The sequence below is a fragment of the Anopheles coustani genome, chromosome 3 (genome assembly GCF_943734705.1).
Source record: "Anopheles coustani chromosome 3, idAnoCousDA_361_x.2, whole genome shotgun sequence".
Lineage (NCBI taxonomy): Eukaryota > Metazoa > Arthropoda > Insecta > Diptera > Culicidae > Anopheles > Anopheles coustani.
The window spans coordinates 39817134-39844554 of record NC_071288.1 but is presented as its reverse complement, the minus strand read 5'-3'; the positions used below and the strand labels follow the sequence as shown (position 1 = coordinate 39844554).

Sequence of the window (27421 nt, the reverse complement as noted above, 5' to 3'; positions counted from 1 at the left end):
TTCAATCGAGATGCATTCGATTCTGTAATTCAACAATTTGGTTTTCCTGTTCTTCTTCGAAGATCTCTTCGATCGTTCTGTTCTGTAATTCAACAATTTGGTTTTCCTGTTCTTCTTCGAAGATCTCTTCGATCGAGATGCATTCGATTGCGTTTTCTTCTTCAATATCGTCGAGTGAAGGTTGCCAGCCCTGGAAATGAGAGAAACATGTTTTAGCATCTAATATTTAGTTTTACCATACGTAAGGTTTTATTTCTTCTCGTACTTACCAACACTTCGTCCTTCTTTCTTGGCCGAATACTGTATTCATTTGCGTCATTTTCTTCCTCCAGATCATCAACATTATCCCCGTCCTCTTTCGGCTCCTTTAAAAAAAGAAAGTATGTTAAATGTCCAAAAACCGAGGAACTTACGCCCTCATCGTCATTCCTGTTCTTTAATTCAACAATTTGGTTTTCCTGTTCTTCTTCGAAGATCTCTTCGATCGAGATGCATTCGATTGTGTTTTCTTCTTCAATATCGTCGAGTGAAGGTTGCCAGTCCTGGAAATGAGAGAAACATGCTTTAGCATCTAATATATAGTTTTACCATACGTAAGGTTTTATTTCTTCTCGTACTTACCAACACTTCGTCCTTCTTTCTTGGCCGAATACTGTATTCATTTGCGTCATTTTCTTCCTCCAGATCATCAACATTATCCCCGTCCTCTTTCGGCTCCTTTAAAAAAAGAAAGTATGTTAAATGTCCAAAAACCGAGGAACTTACGCCCTCATCGTCATTCCTGTTCTTTAATTCAACAATTTGGTTTTCCTGTTCTTCTTCGAAGATCTCTTCGATCGAGATGCATTCGATTGCGTTTTCTTCTTCAATATCGTCGAGTGAAGGTTGCCAGCCCTGGACATGAGAGAAACATGTTTTAGCATCTAATATTTAGTTTTACCATACGTAAGGTTTTATTTCTTCCTTTACTTACCAACACTTCGTCCTTCTTTCTTGGCCGAATACTGTATTCATTTGCGTCATTTCCTTCCTCCAGCTCATCAACATTATCCTCGTCGTCTTCAGGCACATTTTCTTTCTCCACCTCAATCACATTTTCCACGTCTAACTCGATGCCATTTTCTTCCCCGAGCTCTTCAACATTATCCTCGTCGTCTTCAGGCTCAATTTCTTTCTCCAGCTCAATCACATTTTCTACGTCCAACTCAATGCAATTTTCTTCCCCGAGCTCATCAACATTATCTTCGTCCTCTTCAGGTTCATTTTCTTTCTCCAGCTCAATCACATTTTCTACGTCCAGCTCAATGCCATTTTCTTCCCCAAGCTCAACAAGATTATTTTCGTCCTCTTCAGGCTCCTTCTGACACCTGAAACAACAGAAGAAATCTTTGAATCTCATTCCGTATGATTTTAGCATCTGTATCTAATCGCTACAAATGCTCAAATAATGAAATACGTATACTGCGATTGACTTATAGACTGTTTCGAAGGCCGCAAATTACATTTCATAGTCTACTAGATGCAATCGGTTTGATTTTACATTTTCGCAATTTCTATTTAGGTCTCAGTGCACACTGAGGTTCCAGTTAGCACCAGCGTTCAACATGGTAAACCATCTGAGGTGTATATTTACTACGTGTAATGTTTTCGTTTTATCTTACTAACCAAAATTTGTTTTTTCTTGGCCTGTGGCTGTTGAATTTGTTGGCGTTGACATGGCCAGTTGGTGAACTGGTGCCGGTAAGCAGATATTAATCAAGAATAGAATTTACGAAAACTTCGTTGGGCACATACTGAAAACTATCAACAACAAAACAATATGAATCGAATCCAGAAAAAGCAGTGAAAACATTTGAATGAAGTTGTAACCAGGCGGTTATCCGAGCGGGCGCGAAGGTGGACCCGACCGAGTGCGTCGTCGTTTGTCACGCGAGAATTTCCGCCGGATTTGGAGGTCCGTCGATTTTGGTATCAACGTGTCCGGCCCGTGTTGTGACGTGCCAACAACGGTGCGATCGACGTATGATACTTCAATCTCGAGTTAGGTCAAACCGAGAACCCGGTCCGCAGCGTGACGTGCCGCTAACGGAGAGGTGTTCCGCGAGTTATCCTTAACTCCTTTTGGACGAGGAATTGGGGTGCTTTAGTGTGAAACTTGTTGAATTTCTCAAAGTTCCGTCCGAGCCGTGACGTGCCGACATCGGAGAGAAGCCTTTGGAATTTTCTCAAAGTTAGGGAAGGTTCTTACGAGAAGCCGGTCTGCAGCGTGACGTGCGGTTGGACAGGTTAAAAGGCGTTGGATGTACGATCTTTCTCGTAGTTGATTTCAGTTAAGCGCGCAAGTTCTTCCGAAGGTTCCCTATCGTAAAGTATAAAAAATATGTTACCGTCGCGATTTTCTGCGCCTGGCGATCTCGCCGCACTTTAAAGGGGATATTCGACCTCTATTCTTTCAAATTTAATTTCTGCCATAATTCGGTTAAGCGAAATCCTAAAAAATAAACGAAACATATCGTCCGTTCGTAACAGAATTTGTGCTGAGTGTACCGAAACGATGGACGGTATTTCAAGAGATTGGTAGAATTGGTGAAAAGAACACAGATGTTTCTCCATCGAAGCGAAATGAACCCCTATTGTCCGAAATCGTGTTTAGCATAGAACACGATTGTTTTAAACAGGGCTCGGCAAACAATTTATAAAGAGTCAGATGATTAAAAAAATATGTGGGGGTCCGCGACAGCCGAGCGGTAGCGCCGGTTAGAAAATCGGCCCATGAGCGCCGGGGCTCACCACCTCGAAGGCGTGGGTTCTCGAATCCGATCCGAGACCGGACCCTCCCCTGTACGAGAGGACTGACTATCCACGTACAACAGGGAAACAAGTCTCGTAAGCCCTTAACAGGCAGGCATGACCAAGAGGTCGTTACGCCAAGAAGAAGGTCTAAATTTTCTTACGGGCTGGATAAAACCAGTTGACCGACCCCTGCTATAGAAGTAAGGAAAAACCTTTGGATTTGAACCGATCTGTTTTCGTTTGCATCCTACTAGTGGAGGTTAGAATGAGAGAATTAAATCATAGTCAACAGGTGTACTAAACCATAATCATTAGCGGTTAAAAATTACCTTCCGCTTGAGGGTTTGATTGCGTTGTGTCTGTGAGCTAAGGTTTCAGAAAAATTTAAAAACATTTTCAGTTGTTTACTACGTTTTGAAGAACAGAAAATTGAAAACCCGTGAAATTGATAGGATTAGATTGAACCGGTTTCGAACTCCGCTATACACCTACGGAATATCCAATAGCTACAGAATGGAAAGTGAAATGGATTTCTCTTGTCGATTCCATGCAGTAAAGTCCACGGACATTTTGAAAACATACTCTAAAAGGTGTTGGGAGCCTGTGTGTGTATAGCGCCAATTGCCACTCACAGACGACACGCAATTGTCATCTTGTTGATGTGTGCGCCGGCTTCCCGGAAAGCTCCCATGAGCACTCATCCTCTTTGCTCCTCGACCGTTGGCCAGGACGGTATCGTTTTTAGCTAGACTAAGTTATAACGTGTGTAATAATTTATTCATTGATGTTGTGTTTTAGATAATAAATTCCGAGCAACACCAAAGATACAAAAAAAGGAATCGGAAAGGATCGAACATGCCAAGAACCTCGACGAAAAGAAATAAAAATTATAAACTAAAAAAACTCCCTGTTATTTCGTAGTTCCTTTAGTATAATGATATTGTTTACTGGTAACAAAAACACTTTTTTTTGCAGCTATTTATATATTTATTTAATTCAAATTTTAAACAACACAACAACATATGTTTATGAATGGTAAAATTACAAAATGATTAGATTTTTATAAAACAATTGAACAAAACAACAACAAATATAACTACAATTAGGTACAAAAAAAGAAAGTATGTTAAATGTCCAAAAACCGTAATATGGACGCCGTCATCCTCATTCCTGTTCTGTACGTTCGCAAATTCGTTTTCCTGTTCTTCTTCTAAAATCTCTTCAATCGAGATGCATTCGATTCTGTAATTCAACAATTTGGTTTTCCTGTTCTTCTTCGAAGATCTCTTCGATCGTTCTGTTCTGTAATTCAACAATTTGGTTTTCCTGTTCTTCTTCGAAGATCTCTTCGATCGAGATGCATTCGATTGCGTTTTCTTCTTCAATATCGTCGAGTGAAGGTTGCCAGCCCTGGAAATGAGAGAAACATGTTTTAGCATCTAATATTTAGTTTTACCATACGTAAGGTTTTATTTCTTCTCGTACTTACCAACACTTCGTCCTTCTTTCTTGGCCGAATACTGTATTCATTTGCGTCATTTTCTTCCTCCAGATCATCAACATTATCCCCGTCCTCTTTCGGCTCCTTTAAAAAAAGAAAGTATGTTAAATGTCCAAAAACCGAGGAACTTACGCCCTCATCGTCATTCCTGTTCTTTAATTCAACAATTTGGTTTTCCTGTTCTTCTTCGAAGATCTCTTCGATCGAGATGCATTCGATTGTGTTTTCTTCTTCAATATCGTCGAGTGAAGGTTGCCAGTCCTGGAAATGAGAGAAACATGCTTTAGCATCTAATATATAGTTTTACCATACGTAAGGTTTTATTTCTTCTCGTACTTACCAACACTTCGTCCTTCTTTCTTGGCCGAATACTGTATTCATTTGCGTCATTTTCTTCCTCCAGATCATCAACATTATCCCCGTCCTCTTTCGGCTCCTTTAAAAAAAGAAAGTATGTTAAATGTCCAAAAACCGAGGAACTTACGCCCTCATCGTCATTCCTGTTCTTTAATTCAACAATTTGGTTTTCCTGTTCTTCTTCGAAGATCTCTTCGATCGAGATGCATTCGATTGCGTTTTCTTCTTCAATATCGTCGAGTGAAGGTTGCCAGCCCTGGACATGAGAGAAACATGTTTTAGCATCTAATATTTAGTTTTACCATACGTAAGGTTTTATTTCTTCCTTTACTTACCAACACTTCGTCCTTCTTTCTTGGCCAAATACTGTATTCATTTGCGTCATTTCCTTCCTCCAGCTCATCAACATTATCCTCGTCGTCTTCAGGCACATTTTCTTTCTCCACCTCAATCACATTTTCCACGTCTAACTCGATGCCATTTTCTTCCCCGAGCTCTTCAACATTATCCTCGTCGTCTTCAGGCTCAATTTCTTTCTCCAGCTCAATCACATTTTCTACGTCCAACTCAATGCAATTTTCTTCCCCGAGCTCATCAACATTATCTTCGTCCTCTTCAGGTTCATTTTCTTTCTCCAGCTCAATCACATTTTCTACGTCCGGCTCAACGCCATTTTCTTCCCCAAGCTCAACAAGATTATTTTCGTCCTCTTCAGGCTCCTTCTGACACCTGAAACAACAGAAGAAATCTTTGAATCTCATTCCGTATGATTTTAGCATCTGTATCTAATCGCTACAAATGCTCAAATAATGAAATACGTATACTGCGATTGACTTATAGACTGTTTCGAAGGCCGCAAATTACATTTCATAGTCTACTAGATGCAATCGGTTTGATTTTACATTTTCGCAATTTCTATTTAGGTCTCAGTGCACACTGAGGTTCCAGTTAGCACCAGCGTTCAACATGGTAAACCATCTGAGGTGTATATTTACTACGTGTAATGTTTTCGTTTTATCTTACTAACCAAAATTTGTTTTTTCTTGGCCTGTGGCTGTTGAATTTGTTGGCGTTGACATGGCCAGTTGGTGAACTGGTGCCGGTAAGCAGATATTAATCAAGAATAGAATTTACGAAAACTTCGTTGGGCACATACTGAAAACTATCAACAACAAAACAATATGAATCGAATCCAGAAAAAGCAGTGAAAACATTTGAATGAAGTTGTAACCAGGCGGTTATCCGAGCGGGCGCGAAGGTGGACCCGACCGAGTGCGTCGTCGTTTGTCACGCGAGAATTTCCGCCGGATTTGGAGGTCCGTCGATTTTGGTATCAACGTGTCCGGCCCGTGTTGTGACGTGCCAACAACGGTGCGATCGACGTATGATACTTCAATCTCGAGTTAGGTCAAACCGAGAACCCGGTCCGCAGCGTGACGTGCCGCTAACGGAGAGGTGTTCCGCGAGTTATCCTTAACTCCTTTTGGACGAGGAATTGGGGTGCTTTAGTGTGAAACTTGTTGAATTTCTCAAAGTTCCGTCCGAGCCGTGACGTGCCGACATCGGAGAGAAGCCTTTGGAATTTTCTCAAAGTTAGGGAAGGTTCTTACGAGAAGCCGGTCTGCAGCGTGACGTGCGGTTGGACAGGTTAAAAGGCGTTGGATGTACGATCTTTCTCGTAGTTGATTTCAGTTAAGCGCGCAAGTTCTTCCGAAGGTTCCCTATCGTAAAGTGTTACGAACGGACGATATGTTTCGTTCATTTTTTAGGATTTCGCCTAACCGAATTATGCAAGAAATTAAATTTGAAGGAATGTAGGTAGAATACCCCCTTTAAAGTGCGACGAGATCGCCAGGCGCAGAAAATCGCGCCGGAAACATATTTTTTATGTTTTACGATAGGGAACCTTCGGAAGAACTTGCGCGCTTAACTAAAATCTACAACGTTAAAGATCGTATTTCCAACGCCCGTTAGTTTAGGACAGCGCGAAGGATACGAGAATAAGGATAACCGGCGATAGCCGATAACGCGGTACCAACGGGACCGCCCGTAAACTTCGCTAGGCTTAGATCCTTTATGTAAACTCTCGGTACGTTCGCGATCGTGATCCTAAATAAACACAATAATGAAAGGACACGACGCGTCGGTACCAAGAGGTTTAGGCGATGCGTGTGGTCGACTAACGAAATGAAACGAAGATAAGACCCACGCAACGATGCGTTCGAAAGCGAGATCAAACTAAGATCATAAACATCGAAACTCGCAAGGATTCTAGAAAGACCTAAGTAAACAAGATAAATTCTAGGTCGCGCTTTCCACGCGGAAAGAGTAGAATAGAAGATCGCGTAACGAGGATCGAACCGTACCAGGAAATCTCGCATGTTAGAGCGAGATCCTCTATCTCGCTTACGTTCATTAGAAGATAAGGAGCATTTTAGTATATAAACGCTCAAAACTTTTAATAAAGCAGTTATTTTCACCAGGACACCTACGAGTAAAGTACCCGAAATTCTTTACTCCAAGCACCGAAAATCCGAAATACCCTGAAACCCTTCCAAGCTTACGCTAGATTCTGCTCTGTTCAGCGGCACGTCACGCTGCAGACCGGCTTCTCGTAAGAACCTTCCTAAAACTTAGAGAAAATTCCGAAGGCTTCTCTCCGATGTCGGCACGTCACGGCTCGGACGGAACTTTGGAAAATTCGACAAGTTTCCTGCTTTCTGCGTGGTCCTCTCCGTTGTCGGCACGTCACGACTCGGACCGGTCATACTAAAGCACCCCAATTCCTCGTCCAAAAAGAGTTAGGATAACTCGCGGAACACCTCTCCGTTCAGCGGCACGTCACGCTGCGGACCGGGTTCTCGACTTGCCCTAACTTCAGATCTCCGTATCACACGTTGTTTGCACCGTTGTTGGCACGTCACAACACGGGCCGAACACGTTGATACGCGAAATCGACGGACCTCCAAATCCGGCGAAAATTCTCGCGTGAGAAACGACGACGCACTCGGTCGGGTTCACCTTCGCGCCCGCTCGGACAACCGCCTCGTTACATGGTGGCTCCAGAGAGGAGTACAACATCGCGCGGGTTGTACTCGGAGAACGAATTCTCCTAAATAGGTGTGCTGTCGCCTCAAGAACAGTAAAAATTTAAACATATAGGTGTGCTGTCGCCTTAAGAACAGTTTAAAATAGGTGTGCTGTCGCCTTAAGAACAGTTTAAAACAGGTGTACTGTCGCCTAAAGAACAGTTAAAATAGGTTTTCTGTCGCCTTGAGAACAGAAGTGTCCGTAGTTTCAAGTGAAACAATAAGTTTGCCGATGCGTCAAAGGGAATGCCCAAAAAAGGCCGTCGGCATACGGACACATAATTTGTCGTAAGAGGCTCAATGCGCTTGGCGTCAAGTGCTATTTAAAAGTTCACGGAGTGTAATCGTCGTTAAAAAACGGCATGTTTAAAACGGGCAAATTAAGCCCAAGTGTATCTAGTGATTAACAATTCAACCGAGTGTTCAGTTCATTGGTGAAATAGTCGTTAAATAACGACACATTAAACGGGCAAAACGCCAACGAGGACCCAGTGACAACTCGAGTGAAAAGTGACTCCTAAATAAAAACCCGTGAACTAATAATGCATTAAGCCTTAGGATAAATCAGAAGTGATTCCTCAAAACGTGAAAAATTCGTTACAAGTTACGACAAGGGCTGCTTATATCCAGAACGGAATAAACCGCCAACAGGTTTCATAAATTTGAACCTATTAAAACTCTCAACTGAGAGGTCGACGACGCGCGTAGTCGATACGCAGGTACTCCTGCAAGAACTGGCTTAAACTTAGGGCTAACGCGCCCCAGTAAGTGTTAACCAGTTATGTTGAAGAGTGAAGTGCGTTTAAGTAAGACTCTCTAAGGAGAACTCTTACCGGTGTTGCGTCATCACGACGACGCAAAAGAAAATATCTTCGGTCAAACGGACCGCACCACTGCCATTAGGCAAAAAGGCGGCCGAAGTGTCCGTGATTAAACACGGACAAGTGAATGAAGGTTCAACTCCTCTGAATTGGATGATAACTTCTAATTCATTAATAGAGAGAGTTCGAATTAGTAATTCCTTCGGCGTGATAATTATCACCAATGCCAAATTATTATTATAATTTGGCTAACGTTGCCATTTAACGCACAGTAGCATCAACAAATAGGGAATTGCGATTATCGCACCCCTAAAAAACGATCAGAACATTGATCATAAAATCTTGTGAGGAAAATTCCTGCAAGGACTAATTAACCTAGGATTAGTGTTCCCAGTGTTATAATATAATTCGTGTAACAGTACGCGATCATCTTTAAACGGAGCGGTGGCGAAAGCGCGAAAGGCGCCGTTCCAATCAATTATCCGGCGGAGTTTCCACACCAATTGCGGCGCAGCCCTCGGAAGTAAACCCACGCTCCCAGCAACGAAGGACGCCCAAAAGGAGGAAAGGTAACGGAAGTTATTTCAAATTCACCGGAATTTGAGTGGCAGGTACGTGGGTTATTTTTCATTTTTTCTCTGTCACTCATTCGATCCTCAGAATAAGGATCTAAAGTCCGAACGGACAATAAAAGGGAACCAAAAGGGATCCCTAAAATATTTACGTAACGCCAAGAAGGGCGCGTAAAAAGTAACGAAAAAGGGACGTATAAGGGTATCATTATGCCTTCCCCGGTTTTCGTAATCAACCCGCACGGCAATTGCCGTTTATGTCAGAAGGAAGATGGTGAGGATTCCGCAATGCTAAGTTGTGATCATTGTGATCATATGTTCCACTTAACTTGCGCAAGGAAGACTCGTAAGCCATCGGAAACTGAACCATGGCTATGTCCAAAATGCCATGCCACTCAATATTATACCTATAGACTCGAAGCTCGAATTGAAGAGCTACTAGATATTATTAAAAGAATTCATACAGTAGCAGTCAACGATGAGCAAGGGGAATCTTCAAAATCTTCTTGCGCCGACCAAAACCAAGCGGAAACCGCTTCAGTAAAATGTTCTTCGGAAGCTCAAATTAAAAAGCCAGTGAATACGAACTCTCATGCTCTCTCATTGGACGATGAAGAAGTTGAAGATTCCCAATTTGTACGAGGCTTGGTTAGAACTCAAGAAAGAGTATCAATGGGAACAATGCTAAAGAGACAAACTTTAGCGCAGTTACCCAAATTTAGTAACTTTAAAGAATTGCCAATTTTTGAAGGGACAAACAATAAAAAAGCAAATGAGATTTTAAAGAAAACCATAGAATTCGTTGATGGGCATTATCAAGTTGGCCAATCGTGGAAACGAGATAATCATAAATTTCCCGACAGCCTCCTTTACAATATAAGTAGGTTTGAAAACCATGAACACAAGATCCGCAAGGATCCTGAATTAATTAAATGCGCCATTTATACAGTGAAGAATAATGTTGAGAAGGGATGTTCAAGAAAATTATCCCCAGTAGAAGTCATAAAAGATTATAAAACATTGTTTTATCTTCCCACATTCATCATAGTTAACAAAAACAAAACAGATGGTGAGAAAAAGAAAAACGAAAAGGGCCCTAAAATCAAAATGAAACAAACAGGGGTAAACAATAACACAAAAAATTCTGAGGTAAACGCGAAGGCGAAAAATACGACAAGGGTAATTGTCGATAGTAAAAGTGAAAAATTTGTCGCTCTTCACGCGGAAACTCATAAAAAGACCACCCTTGAAACAACGGGCAGAAAGAGGTCTAAATTAAATTCAAGCATCAATCCATGTTTATGGAGAAATGGAGAAATTCAAAATGCCACGAAACATGCCAAGGCATCCAAATGCAAGGCGGACCCTTTAGAAATCGATTATGAACGCCACGGCAATAATCGAGGATCAAAGGTATTTTCATTGAATTAAAATCACTCGTAATTTGACATTGCCTTCCATGATTACGAAGGTATTAAGAATATCTTGCAAGGATTAATTACCTACCATTGCAATGATATCAACATTAACAGCTACTCGTTGATAGGAGTAGCGTTTCGCATACAAAATAAAATTGATGGCTCGGGTTTCGGCACGAGAACATACAATAAGATTCTGAAAATTACACATGATCCAAAGTAAATAAACTAATAGAATATGCTTTCAAGAGATTTAATTCCAGGAACACACCTCTAGTGCAACTACAAGTAACTACATCGACCATAAGTACAATTCCGAGCCGGTAACGGTAAAGGTAAGAGCTGAAACGCAGAGTGGTCAAGGCAACCAGCATAAAGGAAAAGGAAGGTTGAAATGCAAGTATAAACAAGCTCAATCAGTCAGGATTGAGAAAACAGCACCGGCTTAACCGGTAAAATACCTGCCCGTGCTTAAAATTCTTGCCAAGAAGTTTAGAAAGGAATTTCAAACAAACTAAAAAAGATAAATAATTAAAAAAAAAAAAAGGTAGTTCACTTATAGTAAAAATGCAGTAAAAATTATTCTAAATACTGCATACAATTAATCTTCGAAAATGATTAAATAGATAAAACATCGAAGAAAGATAGGAAGATCATACGATAAAAATATGCCAAATATAAAGGGCATTAGAAACAATTCTTGAAAGTAGTTTAAAGGGATTGATTGCTCACGATTGTACGAATAAGGAGTTCATCACATCGAGATACTCACTGGACGACGAGGGCCGCATCAACAGCATGTGCTTCCATCAGACATCCTGGACACGACGACGCTGAAGTCAACTGGCGACTTGCAGCAACATTCAACGGTCAGTCAACCTTTGCGTCAGGTCTTGTACAACACGTGATTCAGAAGGAGCAAAAACTTGTATGCTGAGAAACATCATCTCAGCAAAAATTCGGTACCAGAAGGCTGCTCAATAGATGACGCAGCACGCTATCAGCGGAGAAATGTTCCATCGCAGTTATCGGTTGAGGACGTGGTGGCCACACGATACTTCAGCCGCGAGCTTCGAAGAACCTACACCCGTTAAAATCACATCAACATTCGCGACTACCAGAAACAATAGATCGAGAAGAAGTTTCCATCGAGACATCTTCGAGAATCGTATGCAGCAGACGACGTGTCAAATTATGCAACGGCAGCGCCATGACAACATTGGCATTGCATACTCAACAGGAGATGGATCATCCGCTATTTACATCCATCTCGCTGATTCCGGCGACTATCCACATACTTCATTATGGATGCAACTTACCTACGAACCGATACAACGATGTAATCGTATCAAGTATGATGACTTAGATACGCTACCCACCAATCATCCGGTGAGCCGTAGAACACATCCGGTTTCGTCGAAAGCATCCCTTGAAATCATGCATCCGCAAACTCGTTGCTTCAGCTAGCACAACGAAAGATTTACGTCGACGGCAGCAAAACAACTAGTCGAATTGATTATCGGCGTCCAAGATCGATAGAGGCATTAAAGTACAGTCATCTACGATCCTAGAACAATCAATCGACGTTAAACACATTCATCAGCATACGACTAAAAAAAAAAACGCATCAAGCATCTGTATCGACAGGCGGAGGAGACAACGTCACGTCTCCTTCCGGCATCTTCGAACACAAGAGACGACGATTAGACCTGCCAGCAGCAAAATGTAATTGCAAATATTCAACTACAACCGTGTATGAATCGACAGCTTCATCTCGGCAACAAACGGCGGGTACCAAAGAATCACGATCAACCAGCTCCATACGTGTAATTCATCAAAAACCAATATTAAAATGACCTGACGCAGTAGCTTAAAGGTTGCAACGTAGCGACGTCTTTAGCAGAACGAAGACACCCAACTACACAGCATCGAAGCAGAAAATGTACGAATCAAAACGAGAATCAATCCCGAGACAAGTTACAACCTATACTAAAATTGAATCATTTAATATCATAAATTGAGGAATATTTAGAAACATCGTCCTATTTTTGCGTAAAACTTGATGTACGCGTTTTACGAGGGGCGGTGTTACGAACGGACGATATGTTTCGTTCATTTTTTAGGATTTCGCCTAACCGAATTATGCAAGAAATTAAATTTGAAGGAATGTAGGTAGAATACCCCCTTTAAAGTGCGACGAGATCGCCAGGCGCAGAAAATCGCGCCGGAAACATATTTTTTATGTTTTACGATAGGGAACCTTCGGAAGAACTTGCGCGCTTAACTAAAATCTACAACGTTAAAGATCGTATTTCCAACGCCCGTTAGTTTAGGACAGCGCGAAGGATACGAGAATAAGGATAACCGGCGATAGCCGATAACGCGGTACCAACGGGACCGCCCGTAAACTTCGCTAGGCTTAGATCCTTTATGTAAACTCTCGGTACGTTCGCGATCGTGATCCTAAATAAACACAATAATGAAAGGACACGACGCGTCGGTACCAAGAGGTTTAGGCGATGCGTGTGGTCGACTAACGAAATGAAACGAAGATAAGACCCACGCAACGATGCGTTCGAAAGCGAGATCAAACTAAGATCATAAACATCGAAACTCGCAAGGATTCTAGAAAGACCTAAGTAAACAAGATAAATTCTAGGTCGCGCTTTCCACGCGGAAAGAGTAGAATAGAAGATCGCGTAACGAGGATCGAACCGTACCAGGAAATCTCGCATGTTAGAGCGAGATCCTCTATCTCGCTTACGTTCATTAGAAGATAAGGAGCATTTTAGTATATAAACGCTCAAAACTTTTAATAAAGCAGTTATTTTCACCAGGACACCTACGAGTAAAGTACCCGAAATTCTTTACTCCAAGCACCGAAAATCCGAAATACCCTGAAACCCTTCCAAGCTTACGCTAGATTCTGCTCTGTTCAGCGGCACGTCACGCTGCAGACCGGCTTCTCGTAAGAACCTTCCTAAAACTTAGAGAAAATTCCGAAGGCTTCTCTCCGATGTCGGCACGTCACGGCTCGGACGGAACTTTGGAAAATTCGACAAGTTTCCTGCTTTCTGCGTGGTCCTCTCCGTTGTCGGCACGTCACGACTCGGACCGGTCATACTAAAGCACCCCAATTCCTCGTCCAAAAAGAGTTAGGATAACTCGCGGAACACCTCTCCGTTCAGCGGCACGTCACGCTGCGGACCGGGTTCTCGACTTGCCCTAACTTCAGATCTCCGTATCACACGTTGTTTGCACCGTTGTTGGCACGTCACAACACGGGCCGAACACGTTGATACGCGAAATCGACGGACCTCCAAATCCGGCGAAAATTCTCGCGTGAGAAACGACGACGCACTCGGTCGGGTTCACCTTCGCGCCCGCTCGGACAACCGCCTCGTTACATAAAGTATAAAAAATATGTTTCCGGCGCGATTTTCTGCGCCTGGCGATCTCGCCGCACTTTAAAGGGGATATTCGACCTCTATTCTTTCAAATTTAATTTCTGCCATAATTCGGTTAAGCGAAATCCTAAAAAATAAACGAAACATATCGTCCGTTCGTAACAGAATTTGTGCTGAGTGTACCGAAACGATGGACGGTATTTCAAGAGATTGGTAGAATTGGTGAAAAGAACACAGATGTTTCTCCATCGAAGCGAAATGAACCCCTATTGTCCGAAATCGTGTTTAGCATAGAACACGATTGTTTTAAACAGGGCTCGGCAAACAATTTATAAAGAGTCAGATGATTAAAAAAATATGTGGGGGTCCGCGACAGCCGAGCGGTAGCGCCGGTTAGAAAATCGGCCCATGAGCGCCGGGGCTCACCACCTCGAAGGCGTGGGTTCTCGAATCCGATCCGAGACCGGACCCTCCCCTGTACGAGAGGACTGACTATCCACGTACAACAGGGAAACAAGTCTCGTAAGCCCTTAACAGGCAGGCATGACCAAGAGGTCGTTACGCCAAGAAGAAGGTCTAAATTTTCTTACGGGCTGGATAAAACCAGTTGACCGACCCCTGCTATAGAAGTAAGGAAAAACCTTTGGATTTGAACCGATCTGTTTTCGTTTGCATCCTACTAGTGGAGGTTAGAATGAGAGAATTAAATCATAGTCAACAGGTGTACTAAACCATAATCATTAGCGGTTAAAAATTACCTTCCGCTTGAGGGTTTGATTGCGTTGTGTCTGTGAGCTAAGGTTTCAGAAAAATTTAAAAACATTTTCAGTTGTTTACTACGTTTTGAAGAACAGAAAATTGAAAACCCGTGAAATTGATAGGATTAGATTGAACCGGTTTCGAACTCCGCTATACACCTACGGAATATCCAATAGCTACAGAATGGAAAGTGAAATGGATTTCTCTTGTCGATTCCATGCAGTAAAGTCCACGGACATTTTGAAAACATACTCTAAAAGGTGTTGGGAGCCTGTGTGTGTATAGCGCCAATTGCCACTCACAGACGACACGCAATTGTCATCTTGTTGATGTGTGCGCCGGCTTCCCGGAAAGCTCCCATGAGCACTCATCCTCTTTGCTCCTCGACCGTTGGCCAGGACGGTATCGTTTTTAGCTAGACTAAGTTATAACGTGTGTAATAATTTATTCATTGATGTTGTGTTTTAGATAATAAATTCCGAGCAACACCAAAGATACAAAAAAAGGAATCGGAAAGGATCGAACATGCCAAGAACCTCGACGAAAAGAAATAAAAATTATAAACTAAAAAAACTCCCTGTTATTTCGTAGTTCCTTTAGTATAATGATATTGTTTACTGGTAACAAAAACACTTTTTTTTGCAGCTATTTATATATTTATTTAATTCAAATTTTAAACAACACAACAACATATGTTTATGAATGGTAAAATTACAAAATGATTAGATTTTTATAAAACAATTGAACAAAACAACAACAAATATAACTACAATTAGGTACAAAAAAAGAAAGTATGTTAAATGTCCAAAAACCGTAATATGGACGCCGTCATCCTCATTCCTGTTCTGTACGTTCGCAAATTCGTTTTCCTGTTCTTCTTCTAAAATCTCTTCAATCGAGATGCATTCGATTGCGTTTTCTTCTTCAATATTGTCGAGAGAAGGTTGCCAGCCCTGGAAATGAGAGAAACATGTTTTAGCATCTAATATATAGTTTTACCATACGTAAGGTTTTACAGTGAGCCCAAAAAGTATTCGTCTAGACGAAAATTTCTTGAAAAACCCATATTTTAGAGCGTTGTAGGCTCAAACAATGCGTTCAAACGGCCATGGTCGGTAGAGGATTGGTCAATTCGTATATATCAATCAAATTTGCTAGTACAACTTAACAACACTGGTGGCCATGGCGCAATATTACAAAAAAAGCATTTATGATGAACGCAAAAAGTATTCGTCTACTTCGGATTGTTGTCCTATTTTCGAGGCAACCAGCTTACTGTGTTAAGATTTAATATTTTTTTAGGGTATCCCTTTGCTTCAATGACACTTTTAAGTCTACGTGGCATGGAATTTACCAAATTTGTCAAAACGGTAGGCGGTATTCGGTCCAATTCTGCTTTTAAGGCGCCTTTCAACTCATCCTTGTTAGAGATTGCCCGTTTTCGAAGGAAATCAGCTAAAATCTTCCATAGATGTTCTATCGGGTTCATATCTGGACTCTGTGGGAAGCGAATGGAGTTGTTTTGGGACATTATAAACAAGCCACATCTTGGTATTTACGACTGTGTGCTTAGGCTCGTTATCTTGTTGGAATAAGAATCTTCCTTGAAATCCTAACTTCTCGGCGCTTTTTTATACAACTGTCTTTCAAAATTGGATCGTAGGTTTTGTGATCCTTTATCCCATCAATGAAGTGCAGCTGCCCCACTCCTGCTGCACTAATGCACCTCCAAACCATATCGGAACTTTCACCATATTTCACCGTTGAAATAAGATTCTTTGTTTGCATCTCAGTATTGCATTTTTTATGTGGTGAAAGCTCGTGGCCGACCTTTTCGTTGGTTATTTTCGAATGTTTTTAAGTTGGAGAATCGATAAATTACCGATTGAGCTTTAAAACAAGGTCTGGCCACAAGGTTTGCTATCTTGTTGGTAGACTTGCATACACTATGCAATCGTACGATTAGTTTTTCTCTTCAAAGGTTATCTCTGACGCCTTTTGACCTATGATGTGAACTAACTGGACATTCCGAATTAACACATTAAGCGCTACGTCCATTTGCACAGCTTTCCGTTAAGTCGTTAATTCGTCATAGACCATCGATACTGAGTAGTGAGCTGTGCTTGCATGTTCAAACATTCCTTGGCGATATAGAACAATGCAAAAAAGTGGTAAAACAAGGCCTTTTGTACAGTTTTTGCTCATTTCCCGATGCCTCCTAAAGAAAAGGTTTCAATAACGCGAACTGACCATATTATTTTAAGAAACGCTGGTTTCCCTACAAAAAAGACTCTGTCAGTTCCACGGGACTAAGAGAGCGCTCAACGCATTAATTCCAGACCGTGGTATGCTAGATTTCATTCAAATTGAAATATCATGTCACTTGAGTGATCTGCCATCAATTAGATTCAGAGAGGCTCACAGGAAGGCGGACAATTTCCAACTAGACGAATACTTTTTGCACTAGCAAAATTTCAACTTTTTAGTTTTTAATTTATTTTACTGTTAAGTTTTTCTATTTTTTTATTTTTATCAAATATCGATAGTGCCTTGGCCAGTACCACACTCAATCTGACCATTGGAATTTTTTTTGTGCGCCTACTAGGCTTATAAATCGGGTCTTTCCACCAAATATTCGTCTAGACGAATACTTTTTGGGCTCACTGTATTTCTTCTCGTACTTACCAACACTTCGTCCTTCTTTCTTGGCCGAATACTGTATTCATTTGCGTCATTTTCTTCCTCCAGATCATCAACATTATCCCCGTCCTCTTTCGGCTCCTTTAAAAAAAGAAAGTATGTTAAATGTCCAAAAACCGAGGAACTTACGCCCTCATCGTCATTCCTGTTCTTTAATTCAACAATTTGGTTTTCCTGTTCTTCTTCGAAGATCTCTTCGATCGAGATGCATTCGATTGTGTTTTCTTCTTCAATATCGTCGAGTGAAGGTTGCCAGCCCTGGAAATGAGAGAAACATGTTTTAGCATCTAATATATAGTTTTACCATACGTAAGGTTTTATTTCTTCTCGTACTTACCAACACTTCGTCCTTCTTTCTTGGCCGAATACTGTATTCATTTGCGTCATTTTCTCCCTCCAGATCATCAACATTATCCCCGTCCTCTTTCGGCTCCTTTAAAAAAAGAAAGTATGTTAAATGTCCAAAAACCGAGGAACTTACGCCCTCATCGTCATTCCTGTTCTTTAATTCAACAATTTGGTTTTCCTGTTCTTCTTCGAAGATCTCTTCGATCGAGATGCATTCGATTGCGTTTTCTTCTTCAATATCGTCGAGTGAAGGTTGCCAGCCCTGGACATGAGAGAAACATGTTTTAGCATCTAATATTTAGTTTTACCATACGTAAGGTTTTATTTCTTCCTTTACTTACCAACACTTCGTCCTTCTTTCTTGGCCGAATACTGTATTCATTTGCGTCATTTCCTTCCTCCAGCTCATCAACATTATCCTCGTCGTCTTCAGGCACATTTTCTTTCTCCACCTCAATCACATTTTCCACGTCTAACTCGATGCCATTTTCTTCCCCGAGCTCTTCAACATTATCCTCGTCGTCTTCAGGCTCAATTTCTTTCTCCAGCTCAATCACATTTTCTACGTCCAACTCAATGCAATTTTCTTCCCCGAGCTCATCAACATTATCTTCGTCCTCTTCAGGTTCATTTTCTTTCTCCAGCTCAATCACATTTTCTACGTCCAGCTCAATGCCATTTTCTTCCCCAAGCTCAACAAGATTATTTTCGTCCTCTTCAGGCTCCTTCTGACACCTGAAACAACAGAAGAAATCTTTGAATCTCATTCCGTATGATTTTAGCATCTGTATCTAATCGCTACAAATGCTCAAATAATGAAATACGTATACTGCGATTGACTTATAGACTGTTTCGAAGGCCGCAAATTACATTTCATAGTCTACTAGATGCAATCGGTTTGATTTTACATTTTCGCAATTTCTATTTAGGTCTCAGTGCACACTGAGGTTCCAGTTAGCACCAGCGTTCAACATGGTAAACCATCTGAGGTGTATATTTACTACGTGTAATGTTTTCGTTTTATCTTACTAACCAAAATTTGTTTTTTCTTGGCCTGTGGCTGTTGAATTTGTTGGCGTTGACATGGCCAGTTGGTGAACTGGTGCCGGTAAGCAGATATTAATCAAGAATAGAATTTACGAAAACTTCGTTGGGCACATACTGAAAACTATCAACAACAAAACAATATGAATCGAATCCAGAAAAAGCAGTGAAAACATTTGAATGAAGTTGTAACCAGGCGGTTATCCGAGCGGGCGCGAAGGTGGACCCGACCGAGTGCGTCGTCGTTTGTCACGCGAGAATTTCCGCCGGATTTGGAGGTCCGTCGATTTTGGTATCAACGTGTCCGGCCCGTGTTGTGACGTGCCAACAACGGTGCGATCGACGTATGATACTTCAATCTCGAGTTAGGTCAAACCGAGAACCCGGTCCGCAGCGTGACGTGCCGCTAACGGAGAGGTGTTCCGCGAGTTATCCTTAACTCCTTTTGGACGAGGAATTGGGGTGCTTTAGTGTGAAACTTGTTGAATTTCTCAAAGTTCCGTCCGAGCCGTGACGTGCCGACATCGGAGAGAAGCCTTTGGAATTTTCTCAAAGTTAGGGAAGGTTCTTACGAGAAGCCGGTCTGCAGCGTGACGTGCGGTTGGACAGGTTAAAAGGCGTTGGATGTACGATCTTTCTCGTAGTTGATTTCAGTTAAGCGCGCAAGTTCTTCCGAAGGTTCCCTATCGTAAAGTATAAAAAATATGTTTCCGGCGCGATTTTCTGCGCCTGGCGATCTCGCCGCACTTTAAAGGGGATATTCGACCTCTATTCTTTCAAATTTAATTTCTGCCATAATTCGGTTAAGCGAAATCCTAAAAAATAAACGAAACATATCGTCCGTTCGTAACAGAATTTGTGCTGAGTGTACCGAAACGATGGACGGTATTTCAAGAGATTGGTAGAATTGGTGAAAAGAACACAGATGTTTCTCCATCGAAGCGAAATGAACCCCTATTGTCCGAAATCGTGTTTAGCATAGAACACGATTGTTTTAAACAGGGCTCGGCAAACAATTTATAAAGAGTCAGATGATTAAAAAAATATGTGGGGGTCCGCGACAGCCGAGCGGTAGCGCCGGTTAGAAAATCGGCCCATGAGCGCCGGGGCTCACCACCTCGAAGGCGTGGGTTCTCGAATCCGATCCGAGACCGGACCCTCCCCTGTACGAGAGGACTGACTATCCACGTACAACAGGGAAACAAGTCTCGTAAGCCCTTAACAGGCAGGCATGACCAAGAGGTCGTTACGCCAAGAAGAAGGTCTAAATTTTCTTACGGGCTGGATAAAACCAGTTGACCGACCCCTGCTATAGAAGTAAGGAAAAACCTTTGGATTTGAACCGATCTGTTTTCGTTTGCATCCTACTAGTGGAGGTTAGAATGAGAGAATTAAATCATAGTCAACAGGTGTACTAAACCATAATCATTAGCGGTTAAAAATTACCTTCCGCTTGAGGGTTTGATTGCGTTGTGTCTGTGAGCTAAGGTTTCAGAAAAATTTAAAAACATTTTCAGTTGTTTACTACGTTTTGAAGAACAGAAAATTGAAAACCCGTGAAATTGATAGGATTAGATTGAACCGGTTTCGAACTCCGCTATACACCTACGGAATATCCAATAGCTACAGAATGGAAAGTGAAATGGATTTCTCTTGTCGATTCCATGCAGTAAAGTCCACGGACATTTTGAAAACATACTCTAAAAGGTGTTGGGAGCCTGTGTGTGTATAGCGCCAATTGCCACTCACAGACGACACGCAATTGTCATCTTGTTGATGTGTGCGCCGGCTTCCCGGAAAGCTCCCATGAGCACTCATCCTCTTTGCTCCTCGACCGTTGGCCAGGACGGTATCGTTTTTAGCTAGACTAAGTTATAACGTGTGTAATAATTTATTCATTGATGTTGTGTTTTAGATAATAAATTCCGAGCAACACCAAAGATACAAAAAAAGGAATCGGAAAGGATCGAACATGCCAAGAACCTCGACGAAAAGAAATAAAAATTATAAACTAAAAAAACTCCCTGTTATTTCGTAGTTCCTTTAGTATAATGATATTGTTTACTGGTAACAAAAACACTTTTTTTTGCAGCTATTTATATATTTATTTAATTCAAATTTTAAACAACACAACAACATATGTTTATGAATGGTAAAATTACAAAATGATTAGATTTTTATAAAACAATTGAACAAAACAACAACAAATATAACTACAATTAGGTACAAAAAAAGAAAGTATGTTAAATGTCCAAAAACCGTAATATGGACGCCGTCATCCTCATTCCTGTTCTGTACGTTCGCAAATTCGTTTTCCTGTTCTTCTTCTAAAATCTCTTCAATCGAGATGCATTCGATTGCGTTTTCTTCTTCAATATTGTCGAGAGAAGGTTGCCAGCCCTGGAAATGAGAGAAACATGTTTTAGCATCTAATATATAGTTTTACCATACGTAAGGTTTTATTTCTTCTCGTACTTACCAACACTTCGTCCTTCTTTCTTGGCCGAATACTGTATTCATTTGCGTCATTTTCTTCCTCCAGATCATCAACATTATCCCCGTCCTCTTTCGGCTCCTTTAAAAAAAGAAAGTATGTTAAATGTCCAAAAACCGAGGAACTTACGCCCTCATCGTCATTCCTGTTCTTTAATTCAACAATTTGGTTTTCCTGTTCTTCTTCGAAGATCTCTTCGATCGAGATGCATTCGATTGTGTTTTCTTCTTCAATATCGTCGAGTGAAGGTTGCCAGCCCTGGAAATGAGAGAAACATGCTTTAGCATCTAATATATAGTTTTACCATACGTAAGGTTTTATTTCTTCTCGTACTTACCAACACTTCGTCCTTCTTTCTTGGCCGAATACTGTATTCATTTGCGTCATTTTCTTCCTCCAGATCATCAACATTATCCCCGTCCTCTTTCGGCTCCTTTAAAAAAAGAAAGTATGTTAAATGTCCAAAAACCGAGGAACTTACGCCCTCATCGTCATTCCTGTTCTTTAATTCAACAATTTGGTTTTCCTGTTCTTCTTCGAAGATCTCTTCGATCGAGATGCATTCGATTGCGTTTTCTTCTTCAATATCGTCGAGTGAAGGTTGCCAGCCCTGGACATGAGAGAAACATGTTTTAGCATCTAATATTTAGTTTTACCATACGTAAGGTTTTATTTCTTCCTTTACTTACCAACACTTCGTCCTTCTTTCTTGGCCGAATACTGTATTCATTTGCGTCATTTCCTTCCTCCAGCTCATCAACATTATCCTCGTCGTCTTCAGGCACATTTTCTTTCTCCACCTCAATCACATTTTCCACGTCTAACTCGATGCCATTTTCTTCCCCGAGCTCTTCAACATTATCCTCGTCGTCTTCAGGCTCAATTTCTTTCTCCAGCTCAATCACATTTTCTACGTCCAACTCAATGCAATTTTCTTCCCCGAGCTCATCAACATTATCTTCGTCCTCTTCAGGTTCATTTTCTTTCTCCAGCTCAATCACATTTTCTACGTCCGGCTCAACGCCATTTTCTTCCCCAAGCTCAACAAGATTATTTTCGTCCTCTTCAGGCTCCTTCTGACACCTGAAACAACAGAAGAAATCTTTGAATCTCATTCCGTATGATTTTAGCATCTGTATCTAATCGCTACAAATGCTCAAATAATGAAATACGTATACTGCGATTGACTTATAGACTGTTTCGAAGGCCGCAAATTACATTTCATAGTCTACTAGATGCAATCGGTTTGATTTTACATTTTCGCAATTTCTATTTAGGTCTCAGTGCACACTGAGGTTCCAGTTAGCACCAGCGTTCAACATGGTAAACCATCTGAGGTGTATATTTACTACGTGTAATGTTTTCGTTTTATCTTACTAACCAAAATTTGTTTTTTCTTGGCCTGTGGCTGTTGAATTTGTTGGCGTTGACATGGCCAGTTGGTGAACTGGTGCCGGTAAGCAGATATTAATCAAGAATAGAATTTACGAAAACTTCGTTGGGCACATACTGAAAACTATCAACAACAAAACAATATGAATCGAATCCAGAAAAAGCAGTGAAAACATTTGAATGAAGTTGTAACCAGGCGGTTATCCGAGCGGGCGCGAAGGTGGACCCGACCGAGTGCGTCGTCGTTTGTCACGCGAGAATTTCCGCCGGATTTGGAGGTCCGTCGATTTTGGTATCAACGTGTCCGGCCCGTGTTGTGACGTGCCAACAACGGTGCGATCGACGTATGATACTTCAATCTCGAGTTAGGTCAAACCGAGAACCCGGTCCGCAGCGTGACGTGCCGCTAACGGAGAGGTGTTCCGCGAGTTATCCTTAACTCCTTTTGGACGAGGAATTGGGGTGCTTTAGTGTGAAACTTGTTGAATTTCTCAAAATTCCGTCCGAGCCGTGACGTGCCGACATCGGAGAGAAGCCTTTGGAATTTTCTCAAAGTTAGGGAAGGTTCTTACGAGAAGCCGGTCTGCAGCGTGACGTGCGGTTGGACAGGTTAAAAGGCGTTGGATGTACGATCTTTCTCGTAGTTGATTTCAGTTAAGCGCGCAAGTTCTTCCGAAGGTTCCCTATCGTAAAGTATAAAAAATATGTTTCCGGCGCGATTTTCTGCGCCTGGCGATCTCGCCGCACTTTAAAGGGGATATTCGACCTCTATTCTTTCAAATTTAATTTCTGCCATAATTCGGTTAAGCGAAATCCTAAAAAATAAACGAAACATATCGTCCGTTCGTAACAGAATTTGTGCTGAGTGTACCGAAACGATGGACGGTATTTCAAGAGATTGGTAGAATTGGTGAAAAGAACACAGATGTTTCTCCATCGAAGCGAAATGAACCCCTATTGTCCGAAATCGTGTTTAGCATAGAACACGATTGTTTTAAACAGGGCTCGGCAAACAATTTATAAAGAGTCAGATGATTAAAAAAATATGTGGGGGTCCGCGACAGCCGAGCGGTAGCGCCGGTTAGAAAATCGGCCCATGAGCGCCGGGGCTCACCACCTCGACGCGTGGGTTCTCGAATCCGATCCGAGACCGGACCCTCCCCTGTACGAGAGGACTGACTATCCACGTACAACAGGGAAACAAGTCTCGTAAGCCCTTAACGGGCAGGCATTACCAAGAGGTCGTTACGCCAAGAAGAAGATCTAAATTTTCTTATGGGCCTGTGGCGGACACAGACGAGTCCGACACCTGAAACGGATTCCATAAACTGACCAACCTAATGTTAATCATAATGCGTTCATGCATTCACGCGGTCATCCGATCATTCATTCCACCTTAGTTTGTAAGTAGTCTAGAATAAAGACGCTCTCTTTACCACGAACCTTCAGGCGAGTAAGACGTACGAGATCAAATCCGAAACATCATCCGAACAAGCTTCCACAGGCCGGATAAAACCAGTTGGCCGACCCCTGCTATAGAAGTAAGGAAAAACCTTTGGATTTGAACCGATCTGTTTTCGTTTGCATCCTACTAGTGGAGGTTAGAATGAGAGAATTAAATCATAGTCAACAGGTGTACTAAACCATAATCATTAGCGGTTAAAAATTACCTTCCGCTTGAGGGTTTGATTGCGTTGTGTCTGTGAGCTAAGGTTTCAGAAAAATTTAAAAACATTTTCAGTTGTTTACTACGTTTTGAAGAACAGAAAATTGAAAACCCGTGAAATTGATAGTTATTTGCAAGCATTAAAACAAAGGACGTATTCGTTTAAAGTCATTACGGTGGAATGGATGTTGTGTGCATTTCTTTCATAGTTTTGTTTTTATTACGACAACGCAATGCCTCATTAATGTTATAATATTTTCATAAGCACTTTTATTCTTCATAGCTTTTGCAAATAGTACATCCATGTAAGTATGTTAAGTGTTGTATTGTGTTTGTTCGTTTCACTAATAATGTTTGTTTATTTTTGTTTTGGTTTTGTTGAAGTAAGTTGATTCATCTTCATCATTTATCATTTCATTGGTAGCACGTGGTAGCGATTTAAATGTTATATCATTTTTTATCGTTTCAACTGTCTTCGCGCGACGCAAACGTTTTCTTTCTGCTACTTCTCAGTGGGTATATTTGGTTGGTTTCGTTTCTTTTTTGCCTTCTCGGCCTAAAATCTGTTCAGACGCAAATGGCGCAATATGCTTGCAATAAAATGTCTAACTTTCTGTATTTTTTTATTCGATACGTTTCGCAAAAGAATGCTATCATTTGTCGATTTCATTGATCGTTTTATCTATCTCAGTACCGGTGCGGCTTTTGTCTTTAGTTGCAGGCGCGTTCGGTAAAGTGTTTGCAAATTTAGTTTGGTTTGATCTTTAGTTGTAAATTTTAGCTATAACTTTGCGACTGGAGTGTGTCTGCAACATTGGATCGCATTTTTGTTTTTTTTATTAAAAAGAAAAACTCGAACTGCCCCTTTCGGTAATCATTTGTCTGTTTTCCTCTGTCCCCCTGTACGCCACTACCGCGTAAAGTATGTTTCTTCTTAATTTTTATCGTTTCACATCGTTCGTTCTCCATTCGCAACAAAAATTCGCCATAAGCAACAGAAGCGTGATTACATTTTGCAAATTTAAATAGCGTAAAGCGGGTAGAAGGGTTCGTATGCTTAAAGCCTAAAATTAAGGACACCCAGAAATAGCGAAGGTAATGCCTTCCGCAAATGATATATGTTCGGGTTACATGGCATGGGACATTGTTTTACTTCACATCGAAACGTATTCGATCTCGTAGTTGGTTTGAGTTTGGTGAACTTTTTAAATATCGTACAAACCTACGATCGCTGGTACGTGCTGCCCTCCGAACCTCAGTGCATTATTGATTGGTCAGATTTGTTTTTCTTTTCATTATGTTTTGATACTTTATAAAACATTATTATCTGATTTTTCTGATTGATTAAAAAAATGGCAACAAGTTTACCGTACACCGTTTTGCGTTACATTGACTTCCAACTCAAAGCATACAGATTGAGCTAAGACTTTAGAGTGTCGTCATTTATGGATTTAAAAGATTATTAGCCTTATGCATTCCTCTGCGGAATCGTGGTTCCATTTTCAATCATCATCACATCGTCCATTGTTGGCCGCTTTTTTCTAGTGTTTGCTGGTAGTGGTACATCTACGTCTCGTTCGCTGTGCTTTTCCGTCCAGGCTGAAACAGCCATTGTCAATCCACAATAATGTGTTACACGTGTTGCATATATAAGGTTCTGTTCGTTAAGATTTGACGGTCAAAAAATACTTATCTAAGTGATAATAACATGTACCGCTGGTACGTAGCCTTGCCCTGGGGCTTCCCGTTTATGAAAGGTTAGAAGATTGGTAAAATTATGGAGAAAAGTAGAGTCGTCTACTGCGTAAAGTTTCGCTAAGCGATTATCCCAAAACCCCGCTGCTGCTTGATGAAAGTGCGATGGAATAACACTGCTTCAATTCGTGACTGTCCTCGTAGCGTTCTCCCACCGACCGCGTGGCTAGTCGTTTCTCCTTAGTCTTCCTTTTCGGTCGATTTCTGCTCAGTGCCAAGTAAAAAAAAAAATTAAATTATAATCCCTTCGAATTTATCCTTCATTGTGCCATACTCACACTGTGCAATCGTTCCTTGGCCGTTTCCTTCACATCATCGAACGCTATGTCGCCTGTCGTGTTGTTGCGTCGGCGAAGAAAGATGGAAAGAAAATCAAAGAGGTTTTTCAGTTAGTGAAAAAAGCGATGGCACACACCGTTTCTCACTTCCATTGGCGCATGCAAAACTGGTAAGAATGTGTAAAACAAAATACTGAAACTCGAAGCACAAAAAACGAGGGGTACACTTGAACAAAACGCATAAACTCAAATCGATCAACATTCCATGAGATTTGTGGTACGGTTATGAACAAAAACTAGCTTTGCGAAAGTAGTCATGATCCTTTTAGCTTTTTTTTTTCTTCCCCAGACTGGCGAGCTCCATTTCCTCCGAGAAGTACGTGTGTGGGTGTGTTTCGGCGAGCGAATTTTAAAACAACTAAACGAAATGTAAAACTTCGCACTAACGGCCGTTACCGGCGTCCGGAAAGGCAAGCAAGTGTACCGAAGAAGAACTAGCTGCTGTAGGTCGAAAGGCAAATGTAACGTGTTATTTTTTTGTTTTGCTAATTTTTCTAAGCGATCTACTAAGAGCACTGCGCATTTGTGTGTATTTAGGAAGCCATTATACAACAGCAATAATAAATGAAAAGTACAACTTATTGAACGATTTGAAAAGTGAAATTAAAGCGACTGAAGGACGACCCAGTGTGATTGAACTGAAAGATCCCGGGAAACGCTCGGTACTCGCGTCTGATGGAGTTAGGGTAAAAGTTTCTTTTTGTTTGTTTTTTTTTTTTTTTAAACTTTGGCGGATACTCTGTTGTCTATCATTTGATCGTTTTGTTTTGTTGGTTTTGGTTTTTTGGTAAAGAAAACACGCTAACCTGGAAACATTTCACTACTTAATAGCTCAATATCCCCCATCATCTGTTGCTGCTGCACGCGGTACGCTGAAGCCAACGTCGACGAGCTGGAGGAGACCGCGGCCGTGATCGTGGAGGACACGGCTCCCACTTGCGAGCTGCGGAATACCTGCTGCTGTTGC

At 41.3% G+C, this 27421-nt stretch overlaps 2 protein-coding genes across 2 annotated transcripts; both read right to left on the bottom strand.

Moving 5' to 3' along the window:
- Nucleotide 1: 1 nt before the first annotated feature.
- Nucleotides 2-1399, bottom strand: LOC131260882 (uncharacterized). The gene is made up of 6 exons (XM_058262729.1): nt 974-1399; nt 766-894; nt 622-717; nt 414-542; nt 270-365; nt 2-190 (listed from the first exon to the last, which is right to left on the bottom strand). The coding sequence occupies exons 1-6, from the start codon at nt 1397-1399 to the stop codon at nt 2-4; spliced, it is 1065 nt and encodes a 354-aa protein (XP_058118712.1).
- A 2615-nt stretch (nt 1400-4014) lies between these two features.
- LOC131260873 (probable serine/threonine-protein kinase kinX) lies at nt 4015-22418 on the bottom strand. Its single transcript, XM_058262718.1, has 18 exons — nt 21993-22418; nt 21785-21913; nt 21641-21736; nt 21433-21561; nt 21289-21384; nt 21037-21209; nt 18107-18500; nt 17899-18027; nt 17755-17850; nt 17547-17675; nt 17403-17498; nt 5470-5492; nt 4987-5380; nt 4779-4907; nt 4635-4730; nt 4427-4555; nt 4283-4378; nt 4015-4203 (listed from the first exon to the last, which is right to left on the bottom strand). The coding sequence occupies exons 1-18, from the start codon at nt 22416-22418 to the stop codon at nt 4015-4017; spliced, it is 2949 nt and encodes a 982-aa protein (XP_058118701.1).
- Nucleotides 22419-27421: the final 5003 nt, after the last annotated feature.

Excerpts from the sequence above, each read along its gene's own strand:
- LOC131260882 (XM_058262729.1), bottom strand. The coding sequence starts at position 1,399 with ATGAGATTCAAAGATTTCTTCTGTTGTTTCAGGTGTCAGAAGGAGCCT. Across the intron at positions 543-621 it reads GAAAGAAGGACGAAGTGTTG|GACTGGCAACCTTCACTCGA; the intron begins GTAAGTACGAGA and ends TCTCATTTCCAG. Across the intron at positions 366-413 it reads ACAGGAATGACGATGAGGGC|GAGCCGAAAGAGGACGGGGA; the intron begins GTAAGTTCCTCG and ends CTTTTTTTAAAG.
- LOC131260873 (XM_058262718.1), bottom strand. The coding sequence starts at position 22,418 with ATGAGATTCAAAGATTTCTTCTGTTGTTTCAGGTGTCAGAAGGAGCCT. Across the intron at positions 21,385-21,432 it reads ACAGGAATGACGATGAGGGC|GAGCCGAAAGAGGACGGGGA; the intron begins GTAAGTTCCTCG and ends CTTTTTTTAAAG. Across the intron at positions 17,851-17,898 it reads ACAGGAATGACGATGAGGGC|GAGCCGAAAGAGGACGGGGA; the intron begins GTAAGTTCCTCG and ends CTTTTTTTAAAG.